General features: G+C 41.1%; 1 protein-coding gene across 1 annotated transcript in view; it reads left to right on the top strand.

Moving 5' to 3' along the window:
* The window catches only part of si:ch211-186j3.6 (neural-cadherin), a 276,919-nt gene extending 265,814 nt beyond the window's left edge, over positions 1 to 11,105 (top strand). Inside the window, exons 36-37 of the mRNA XM_041034346.1 lie at positions 8,876 to 9,030; positions 10,500 to 11,105. Coding sequence (XP_040890280.1) covers positions 8,876 to 9,030; positions 10,500 to 11,105 — 761 coding nt within the window. The remainder of the gene's footprint in view (positions 1 to 8,875; positions 9,031 to 10,499) is intronic.
* Positions 11,106 to 12,514: the final 1,409 nt, after the last annotated feature.

Here is a 12,514-nt window from a genome sequence, read left to right as displayed (position 1 = left end):
TCAGTATCATTCAAGCTCATGTAAACAAACATTGGAGCTGAAAAATAATCTTTAAATAGCTTTGTATTCTGCCTTGGTGTGTGTGTGTGTGTGTGTGTGTGTGTGTGTGTGTGTGTGTGTGTGTGTGTGTGTGTGTGTGTGTGTGTGTATACACCTGTGTGTTGTCTTTAAGGTACCTGAGGAGCAGTATAATAGTGGCCAGCCTGCCTGGAGCACCTGAGCCCAGTGCTCCTGTAGGATATAAAAGCCCCCACCATTCACAAACATGACTCACACTCTCCCCTGGGTACAAGCCCCCCCCCCCCCCCCCTTTTTTTTTTTTTTTTTTTTTTTTTGGCCTTTGATAAATATTTGTGTTTTGGCTTGGCCTTTAGGTAGAGCATTTCAATATTTAAATATATCACTTTATAATCATATGTCATCTCAGTCAAACTACATGCTGGATACAGATCCCTGTGACGTACGTCACTCTACTGAGATGTAGGTCAGTTTAAAAGCAGACTCTAAATTGCCTCTATGTGTGAATGTGATTGTCATTGCATGTTACAGACCTAGGCTGTACCAGATCCTGGGGGGGTCACAGTGACTAACAGCCAGACAGCAGCATGCTACACCACACAAGAGTCACAGACTTTGAACAAAAAAAAAAAACCCACATTATCTTTCCTGCTAAAAGTCTTATCTAACTCACTAACATGAACTTGCTTGTTGATCGAGCCTCCTAACAAACATTCAGCAGGAGGAAGTACCCTGCTAACATTAGTTTACATTAAACACCAAATTAACTTACCTGCAAATGTCACTTCTGTTCATACACCTGCTGAAAACTTGCCGGCTGCCCATGAGACCATGTGAGTTTGTTTTACTCTCATTCCCCTGCCAGGACTCAGCCTGCCAGCTGCTGTCAATCAGATACCAACACAGCCCTCCAGTTGGCTGAATGAAAAAGATCATATCCCCACATACCTTTTTCATTCTTTTAATAGTAACAAATTAATCACCATACATTTCAGAAACACTTTGACTGTAAAATTGATGACTAAATGTCCGTTGGACATCAAGTTATCAGCTCCAAAGAAAATTAGAAAGTCTCAAAGATCTGTATCACAGCAAGGGGTGTCAGCTGGCTCAGCCAGAGAAAGACTTGAAATATAAACATAGGCCCAAAGAAACAGAAGCCTGAAGCACTTTTTCAGTGTACACACTAAGTGATCAACTCTAAGTGGATTACTTAGGGTGCCATCTTGGAACTATATCCAATTCTTGTACAAGTTTGTACAAGTTTAATCCTTTAAGCTCAACTACGACTAACGACCAGGTTACACTAAATAGCTCATAATAATTAACTTCACATTTAGATAGCCTCCTGGAATTGAAGGCAAATGTCTCCACCCATTCATCAAATCAGTCTCCATCTTGACTTCCTCCCACCATATTTTAAAACTGCACCTCATTCATCCTTCTAATCCTTCCATAGTGAGAAAATGGATTTCCTGAACCTTTCTTGCAGGGAGTTGAGTAATAATTTTTGAATGCACCAGTGGAGTTGGGTGATTGTACATCCAACTGAAGTTTCATCAAGGCATAAATATGCAGAAGGCAAATTAAAATTCATTCCTTATGTGCCCCCTTTGTCCTACTCCCTCCAAACTGACAACTTAAAAACATGAACCAACAGTTAACTAAAGTTGGTTGAGGTCACTCTATCTGAGAATGTTTACTATCACCCATACCCAGTCCTCTATGGCCATAAAAATGAAGGATCTGATTTTTTTTTTTTTTTTTCTGTCTTCATCTTTTCAAACACATACCACTGATGCAGAATTGAGTTAAAGCACTATAGAGGACATACTGGACGGGATAGAAAAGGGGATTACTGATGGTATTTTAGATGATTTCAGGCCTTGGATGCTTGGTCTGTAGCTTTTAAATGGGACATTTTATGTGTTTTTTTTTTTTTTTTTTAATTATTATGCTTTGTGCTGGATAGAAACTCTGCTCAGTCCTCAACTACCAAAGGTCAGTGAGTAGATTCTCCTCTCTACACATTGCATGTTGCACTTTATCCCAGTGTTCACTTGGACTAAATATTAAAGGCCGTTATTGGCCACTTAATTAACATCATTTAATGAGAATTTTCTTTGGCTGGATCATTATTCCACCATGACTGGGAACATGATCTTGTTAAAAAGTTTCTATTTCCAGTGGAGGTTAATCATTGCCATGAACAGAAGATAAACCTGGTCTGTTTGGTGCAGTATGATTGGCTGCTGATATCCATATATTACAGTCTGAGATCTTATCTAAGCTTCTTATAATGGAAGTACCTAGTTATGACACCTAATACATCAACTCTTTACCACATTAAAGAATTGTCAGTGCATTGAAGTGTTTTCACTGCCTGCGTTTTATGTAGCACATCACTGGTGACATTACACCTCCAAAAGTTGATTCTGTATCTTCCTTTAACTTGAGCCTGTGGAAAAATGACTCTGGATTTAAGATCTTTATGGATAGATATTAAATATATCAAACAGTTAATATACTATAATGTCTAATCTTGAATCTGGATTGTAATTGTAACTAAATATGAATCGCCTTCAAAACACTTACTCTTTAAAATAAAATTGATCTCTTAAAACACAGTACTGACATATTAATACCTTGTAAAGTTGATATTGCAATCATGGTAGCCAACAGTTGGCTTTTTACACATCCAGCAGATGCAACATTAGTTGCAGCATTATCATTCATTTGTGGATTGAGGTTCTAGCCACCTGGTAAAGTCCAGTATTCAGTCTCCTTTTAGCTTTGATTTTGGTCTCTACCAGCACCAGAGGACTTCTGATAATTGCTATTGTTGTTTGGTGCTTGGAAGGTAGCATACAGCACGAGAAGCATGAGAACAGTGAGAGTGAACCAGACAGTAAAGTTGGAGGCTGTAAAACCAAAACAATGAGCTGGAAGATGGTAAAACGCTCCAGAATGTAGAGTCTTAAAATGGCAGATATCACACTGTAGATTTCATAGATATTTAATATGAACATGTTTATTACAGCAGCTATAAAACAGATAGAGAACTAACTTTACATGGTGGTGTTATCATATTGTACTGCTTACAATACATTCATTAAAACTTAACCATCCATTGATAGTTCAATGGATAACTTTGCAGTTATTGTATAAGGACTGGACACTCATTGCATTTATATTTTAACAGTAATGTGGCCAAATGCACCTCTGAACACCTCCATAGCTGCTTTGAATGACCTGAAATTACACAGGCCCTAGGAGGTGAATTTACAGTAGCAAAGTTCAGTGATCCAGGACGCATGCTGAGGTGAGGTATATAGGAAAAAAAAAAACACAGAGAGAGAGACAGAGAGAGAAATAAATAAATAAATAAATAAATGTGTCTATTTGGAAACTTCACATTTGCACTGCAAAAGTTCACCATAATTTCCCTGCCTGTTTGTATGCTATCATTCAAAATGTTCCTGGGTTTGTTCATAGTTCATATCTTTTGTAGGAGCGTGATACAGCTAGACTGAAGTTTCACACTATTGACACTATTTTTACAGGAGGAGCAGTGTATTGAAGATAGGACAGCACTAAATAAATAAAGAAACCAATGAAGAGAGAAAAGGTAGAAAAAGACACTAAGAACTGTTACCTCGAGAAAAGGAATGGAGTGAAAGTTAGAGAATCGATGTGGACCAAATTGATACATTAGATAGATATTGACCTTGGATTAAGTATTATATTAAGTTTCCATGGTAGGTTCTGCTGTTGTATGAGCTAATAGAATGAAACGAATGAAAAAAAAAACACATTTGCTTAGTTTTTTTTTGGCTTAAAAGTAGTTACTAGGGGAGGCCTTAGTGGAGTTTGTGTTTCCTAAACAGTGCGAAAACTGGAAAGAAACTCAACACCTGCAGGTATTCACTGAATTCTTATCGTTAAACCCTGTCATTTTCCTGTAGCCATAGTCATTTGAAGCTAGGAGCCACCTATAAAGGTTTAAAGATTGTTAGAAGCAATGTGTTAGAAAAAAAAAGGTCAAATGCTGCCACACAAAAGAGCAACGAGAAGAAAAGAAGATATGGATGAAGCACATAGAGACAGATGGCTGCAGTAAACAGAATTATAGTTTGATGAGACTAAAATCTATACTATATTATTGACCTGTGATGATGTACTCATAGACTCTGATCTCATTGCAGGGCAGCTCGGATATTGACTGTCTGACTGGAAATCCCATTACAAACACACTCATTCAGAGCCATTTGAACTGCGCATGGTACAATGGATTTCCCCACTCATCAAGCAGCAGCATGCCACCTCACTGTGCATCACACTATTGACACTAGTGTGATAGTGAAAGGGACAGTGTGGGAGTTTTAGGATGCCTCTGCAGGACATTCAATTGACATCCGTCTTCTCATTTTGAGGCACGTTCCCTTTAGTAGTCAACAATGGTTGCAAAAGTCAGTAGGAATTGGGACAAATTCCCTCAAAATCAGTTCATTTCAAACTCCTGTCTGGGCTTTTTATGACTGAAGCTATGACATTTTAAAGTGAATTAGTTTGGGTGAGATTTTGAGGAGTATGTGCAATATCAAGAGTGGTGCAGATCACTAAAGGCCAAGGGAATCAGTAAAAACCAATTTTAAAGGAGGGGGAGTGAGGGCGAGTGGAGGAAGAAAATAGTTACAGGTGGTTTGACAGATGGAGGGGAAGTATAAGGCAGGAGTACGAGTTAAGCAGACAGAGCGAGAAAGTTAAACAAAGTGATGGTTAAAGAGACCAGGGGACCTCTGAGGCATTGTAAACAAATAAACACATAATCTCTCTTTTCAGGCTCACTCTTCACTCACACACACACACACACACACACACACAATGTCAGAAATACTGATCAAATTCTCCATTTCTCTGCTTACCCTCCAGAGAGGGCCTTTGAACAGAGCAGATTCATCTTGCACGCCCTGACCTCCAGCTTCCTCGCTCACTTCCCCATGGAGCTCACACTAGCCACTTCTTCATACACACATCACTGCTGAGCAGATGGGAGGAGCAGAAAGCGTGTGTAAACACATTAAGACAAAAAAAAACCTTCACCACCATACACCAAGCAGCAATGCAGTTTCTTTGCATCAGTCTATCCATAGGCTGTGTTTTTCCCCTCATATAGACATAAGCCCTAATGCAGGCAGGAGGATATTGAACATATTGATCCACTCAGTACAGTTCAGCCTTCTTCACAACAGCTCAAGATCAGATTTCTTCTCACCCAAGTGATCAAAAGAAGCTCTTAATGCAGTCCATGTGAAATCTGTTGCCTGTCTGCACATCCACGTAGCCCACAGCATATACAGGTTCCCAGTTTCTAATTTTATAATAGAAGGATTTGGACCCTACTGAGTGTCTATGTATCACGTATTACCAGAGCTTCTCCAAATAGGCAAGTTTGGCTAACTTGGGTCAGTTGTATGATCATTTGACAGCTTGTGTTTCTTGTGTTGTCAGATTTATTTCTCCACCAATAAACTTGAGTAAAATGTAACTGACAGGAATCATGTCCGTGAATATCTTGGAAACTGTTACAGTGAATTAAATTTACAAGGGACGTTAGTCATCTCACCACAAACTGTACAGCTCATTGTCCTGTTTTGTTGTAGACAAACGGTTTGTTCACCAAACCATTTGAAACTATTTTGAAACCTGCATCATCTACATTAATATTTGCTGGTCATCTTCTTTCCTCCTCCTTGCTGGAGAAATGCTGTATGTTTCTCCACAGTGTTCTCACCACCATCTGTCTTTCAGTAAAATAACACAAACACATAATTGTATGTCCTCTTGTGTATGCTGTTTGAGCTTTAAACATTGCACTGCAGGGAGGTCATACAGGATATCTTTAACTTAATGACCATCAGGAGTGGAGTTGTGACTTATGTCTTTAAAAACACAAATTATTTTTCTGTTTATTGAAAGATGAAAGTGGAAAGACTCCATTTTATGCACATTCTGTGCAAGGATCATGTCCAGAGAATTAAATTATAGAAAGTCCTTCTATTATCTTATTCTGTCAGCAGAGAGTTCCTTCACCCTCTTATTTCTATTATTTAATGTGACCCAGTCTTAAAACCCCCAGGCTCATATTCTCACTGGTTTAGGAAATCTCCCAGCTGCTCTCCAGCTGTTCTGTTTGATTTTTTTTTTTTTTTTCTGTCTTGTCGTGGCCACCCCACATTAAATGAGGACCATTGCAGTCAGGGCAGGAGACTGAACCTGTGACATTGTTTTTGTCAATTCTCTGCCTCTCTAACATCAAGGCTACTCTCTGCAGCACTCAGCTACATGTGTCCTCTGCCAAAACAAAAGTCTGCCTCTCACTTTCTTTATCTCCTTTTTTTTCAGGCTTGTTCACTGTCATTAAAAGCCATAATGCCACTCTAAGAATGAAACAATGAATCTCTTGAAACAATTTCATCTTATAAATCTGTCAGACGCTGGAGATGTGGTAAAGGGGGGGACAAGTTGACAGTAAATGAATATTGATTTTTCCTCTCGCACTGTGCAGCTGGTTTCTGGCTGAGTGAATTTACTCTTACAGAGTTGTCAGAGGGTGGGCTGTTTAATGGGCTGTTATCAATTCACAAGGAGTTTGAGTGCCGTCTGTTGGTGTGCTTACATGATGGATTGGCTGCTGGGCTTTAGTTGTGACGGAGGAGAAAGACGTGTGGATTAAAAAGAAAAAGCAGAGGTTGATGGGGAAGGAGAGACAGGAGCAGTGTGTCTTGAAAAGATGTGTTTGAATTGTTTAAGATCGCAGCTCTTTCATGGAGATGTCTCACCTCTGATTAATAGCGTTCGAACAGCTGGGGTATTTATAGTGCTGCCAGAATCATTTGTTGTACGTGATTGCTGCTGTTCTCAAATGTGGTTAAACACAGCTCTCCTATGTACAGTCTTTGCAAAAACAGATTTGAAGATGGCATATGAGTCAGAAAATAATTCTGTTAGGTTCAATTGATGACTTGTGGTTTTAAATTATTAAATATTATCTCAACATTGCTCTCTAGATTCTACAAGTTGCTCCTTTTGCAGTTCTGCAGTGAAATAAGTCCTCTTTAACTGAAACAGTGAGAGTTTGTGTGGGTTTAAAGCAGGTTAATATTATGGAAAGGCTTGTGAATTGGGGAGTGTTAACTAAGGCAAGAGGTGATAGGAATGAGACAAGACACAGAGGATTTGTTAGACACCTGAAAAGGTCACAGCAACATTAGAGTGGGAAATACATGCAGATTGGTGGAGCTGTGTGTCTGTGCTGTCTACTATCTGCTTTTTTACTGACGTTAAATCACCGCAACGTTTTCCTTCTGAAATGAAACAGAAATCAATCAATTTTTCTCCACTTATTTTCTCTTACATGCATTTTTAAATTACACCTCCTGTATTCTTTGAGTATCCACTTTAGAAGTGAATAATTCACATTTCAAGGCTGTTCTATGCTCACAAGTCCTGTCTTGTAATTGCACAGTTATAAATACGCTTAACTACTGAGGTATTGACAGATGTAAAGGACTGAGTCATAATTCTAATCTGCATTTTAAATAGCTGTGAATATTATTAATTAAAAATCTGACGCTGGCCAGTGGAGCCAGTCACGTCCAGCTCTCACATGATATTGGAGAGGAAACGTCAAGTGAAACCTTTAATCAGTGTGATTCTAATTCAACATTTTGAGCCAATCCATCACAAGTATTTGCAAATATATTCTACTGTTATTCTGGAAGTTACTGGAGGGTGACTGTGATCAAAATGATGAAACTGCTTTTTAAGAGAAATTGGGTCTGGAAAAAAAAAAAAATAAAAATCCACTGAAAAAAAAAAATGTATAATGTAAATGAATAAAACTTCCTGTGATGGATACAAATGCTAAGCACAATCCCTCATTCACTGTTTTTTTTTTCACAGCACGGATCCACTAAATTAGTTGTGTGAATTATGCAAAAACAAATAAATTCTATGAATTATAAATTAAATCAAAATAAAAATAAAGAAGGAAAAGAAACACAAAAAAATCTGTCCAAATGGAATAAAACCAACAAAAATAAAAAATAAAAGCAGCTGTCGCTAACAGCCGAGTAGAGTAGCGTTTTAACATCTTTCAGCGAATTGTTTTGCTTTTACAACCCTCAGCTGTTCTGGTTTGCTGTCACCTCCTTTGCTGGCGTTGTTTCTAGACGCAGCAGGCAGATGTGTTCTGTAAAAAAAAAGTTGTGATAAACCAGCAATAATGGTAGACATTACACAAGTGAACAGCTCCAAGGTGAAGATTGTTGCGTTGAAGAGAAGGATATTTCCTAGAGAAACAAAGAGGATTTATCAGCTGTCCTAATTAATGCTAATCATGTTCTGTATAAGCTGGAGTAGTAAATAGGCAACTGCTAACATGTTTGCTATATGTTACTTTACTTTTTCTCTTCTACCCGATAATAGAATAAGGGGGCGTTGCTTCGAAAGTTTTTGACAGTGTTTTGATGGGAAGGATGTGGAACGTACTGCTGAACCCGACAGATTAAGAAATTCTTTTGGAGCTGCTCCTTGAAATCCTTGAATCCTGTCAAATATCAGCAATCAAATAACTCTTGTTAGTCGGAAACCTAAAGCATCATTATCAGATGAACCCTACAACTTATCACATTTCAGCTCACATTTTTTTGGCAAATGATGCTCAAGGCCTACTCCATTTAACAGCAGCTCTCTCTGGGGCCCTGCCTTAATTGGCTGAAGGATCTTAATCATTTAATTTGTAATGCTAATGCCTGCACTGATGAACCTCCACCACTGTCTGTCTTCACTCCAGTGCTGCTGTTGGGCATTTTCCTCTACACTCGCTGGAGGAGCTACAAAGGGCTGAAGGAGGGTGTTTACCACGTCTCAGCCCACCACGATGGGTGGGAGGACATCCGAGAAAACGTCCTCAACTATGACGAGGAGGGAGGCGGGGAGGAGGATCAGGTACGCTGCTCACCACTCATTCTACCTTTTCCCCTGTCCTAAAGCTAAGAAAGGAAGTTCCAAGGATATCTCTTTTACGGCAACACTCACCTTTATACACAAGCACACAAACCGAGTATTAAAAATATTATACAGTACTCTCTGCACTTACATAAAGGTGATTTTTTTTTTTCAGCTGCACAGGTTTTAAGATTGTAACCACCTTTATTTTGCTAATACTTAGCAATGGGTCCAAGGTAGCAGCTTTATAGTGGATTCAGTTAATTCAGTTTGGAATAAAATCCTCCACTGTGTGTGTGTGTGTGTGTGTGTGTGTGTGTGTGTGTGTGTGTGTGTGTGTGTGTGTGTGTGTGTGTGTGTGTGTGTGTGTGTGTGTGTGAATGCACCCTAGCGTTTTAATTAGGCCCACGCAAAATCCTTATCTCCCTTTTCCAACAGCCACTGTAACCCACGAGCACTCAACAGTACTTAAGAGCTTGCATAATATTAAGGCTTTGATCGAAACAAACACACATGGCCGCGACATCACTAACACACACACACACATGCACAGAATTGAAAAAGGACCTGCATCCACAGATTGTTATCGTGCCTTGTTGGTACCCAAAATCCCTTAGGGTCTTGTCCTCTGTACTGTAAATCACCTGCAGTCAAAAACATACAAAAGCACACACACACACACACACACATACAATCCTGATCCCCTATAGCAGAGCAGATGCTGGAGTTAATTCTCGAGAGTCCTGTTTGAAAGCTCTCTTGAGGAATGAAAGCAGCACTTTCCACTCATCACATAATCAGTTTTACAAAGCGACCCACAGCTCCTCTGTGTGTGTCGTTTCTTCCTCCTACATCCCTCTTTTTTTTCCATCCCTGCTGCCGTGGTTACAGTTTTTTGGCAGAATCACATTAGTACTGAAGTGACTGGGTACTGTGGTTACAGTATATGTGAAAATAATAGTGGCTCCTAAACCTTGACGCACCAGTGTATGAGATGGATAGAAAGAGAGACGCCCTTCATCTCCCATCTGAATCACCTCCACTCATGTTTTATCTTCTTGGTCTAACACACACACACACACACACACACACACACACACACACACACAGAGTCTTCTCAAAATTACAGTGACTTCTCTGAGACAGTAAATGGAGATAGATTGGAAACTTAAATAGGTGGAACATTCACAGTAAATGTAATGGGCAGAGCTGATTGTTTTTCTGCTCTCTTCTCATTTCTGCTCTCTCACTGCCGCATTTCATATTTTCTGCCTCATCTCTCTCCTCAAAACACTCAGTCTTTCTCCTGCTCTTCTCCAATATCTTCTTTTTTTTTTTTTAATAATTGTTCTAACGGGAACTTTTCCTTTGCTTTATATGTGTGAATATCCATATGTTTATTTGTGTGTTTATTTGTGCATGTGTGTGCGTGCGTGTGTGTGTGCGTGTGCGTGTGTGTGTGTGTCCAGAATGCCTATGACATGGCAGAGCTGCAGAAGTCCCTTCAGCCGAGCCCGGCCCAGTCGGTCCAGTACTGCCGCTCCAGAGCCCTGCACCACCCTCCTCCTCCCCACCACCACCATCACTTGCTGCACCAGGCGCCCCCTGCCCCGCCCTCCACCCAGCCGCTGGACTCCCTCAGTCGGACAGCCAGCTCCTCCACCTTGCCCCCATCAGCAGCGTCCACCTCCTCCACCGCCACCACCACCACCAGCCTCCGCAGGGATGTCCCCCCCACCAGACTCCCAGCCCAGGGCCAGGCCCGGCCCTCCCAGCTGGCGCGTCGCTCCCTGTCTTTCTCCAGCCAGGACCTGGCCCGCTACCTGTGCGAGATCATCCGCGATGCCGACCAGCATCCAGACACAGGGCCTTTTGACTCCCTGCAAGTCTTTTCCACCGAGGGAGGGGGCTCGCCTGCCGGGTCCCTCAGCTCCTTCAGCTCAGCGGGGCTGGATGGGGGGAGCGGCGGAGATGGGGGAGGGGAGGTGAGGAGGGAGGAGACGCTTGGGGAGTGGGGGCCTCGCTTTGAGAAGCTGCGGGCTCTGTATGAGCGAGCCGAGGCCAGTGACCTCTGAGTTGAGACATCCACAGACCAAACTGATAGGACCCAGGTAACTGGCCCGCCCGAAACAATCAATTAGCGAACACTTAGCGGTGACCAAGGCAGGGAAACAGCGAGAGGCTGAGTGATAGAGAGACTCGCTCCACACCCTGCACTTGCTGACAACTCGCACAGAAGGTGTTGTATTTGCTGGATGATGAGCCCCGTCAATCAACGTGGTGGCCTAACAGACATGATGAAAGCGTCCCTCTGAAAAGAGCATGTCGCTCTGTGCTCCCTCTACCTTGGATGACAGTTCTGGAGGAGCACACGTTATCAAACCTGCCAGTCAGGTTAAAGGCTTCAGAACGTAACTCTTTACCCAGGCTACTCATCATGATGGAGCTTAGCTTCACTGTCGGAAAAATCTGTTCCAGTCACAGCCAGTAAAAACCCAAATTTCCTCTATTTTCTAACACTCATTGTGAACTGCTCTGGATGAGTGTCAGCTGAAAGCCTAAAATGTGAAGTTAAAAAAAATGTTTTGGCCAAGTTTTTTTTTTTTATACCTGAGAAAATCAGTACAACATAAAATGTATTTTTTGCACCTTGTTGCGCCAAAATCTTTGTAAATAAATAAAGGACTCATATTTATTCCACACTGTGCAGTTACATGATAAGACAGTGAAGATGAGTGGGATCATACTGAGTAGCCCATACGATACAGTTTGGATTTTCAGTATATAGTGGACACATCGTGTTCTCGCTGCCTGGCTGTACACAGCTTCTGTCAATGTTTGTATGAGAAAAAAAAAGTGCTTCAACCATCACTGGGTTGCAGGGTGAGATTTTTGTTTTTTCTTTTTTCTGGTAATGTGTCTTTCGCTGGGTTGAGTAATTCCGTATTGGTTGGGTGTTTCAAGTTTCAACGCTCCGTGGGTTGTAAGACATCAAGCTTTCTACTTACTCCTGCACCCTCCTCTTCATTTGATTTCCTATTCTCATTCACGCTCCTCCACTGCTCGTTCCTCCTCACCCGAGGGAGGGTGCACAAAAATTCAAACAGCTTTGTAACAAAGAAATGGGAATGGACGTGCGGACTGAGGGAAGGAGGAAATACTCGCTCTGTTGCTCTGTTCCACGCACGCTCTTCCTCAGGCATACCAAATGTGGCGGCTGCGAGAGACTATTTTAACAGACGATTGCTCGGTAGAATACAAACAATGTCAAATGGCTTTCCAAGGTGACTACTCAATAAAAACAAATGCTAGGAGGAGGAGGATGAAGGAGATTTATAATGATTATACATATGTGGTTCTGAGCTGTAATACCTGTGCCATATGCAGTTCAAACACACATTTATCCATTGTCCCTTGCTAAATTACCACATACTCTTTGGCTGAAACTGTGTTGCAATTGAGATTGTAGGAAAATGGACTGATG

The sequence above is a fragment of the Toxotes jaculatrix genome, chromosome 1 (genome assembly GCF_017976425.1).
Source record: "Toxotes jaculatrix isolate fToxJac2 chromosome 1, fToxJac2.pri, whole genome shotgun sequence".
Classification (NCBI taxonomy): domain Eukaryota; kingdom Metazoa; phylum Chordata; class Actinopteri; family Toxotidae; genus Toxotes; species Toxotes jaculatrix.
The sequence above is the reverse complement of the archived record's forward strand: the minus strand, read 5'-3'. Positions and strand labels throughout refer to the sequence as shown.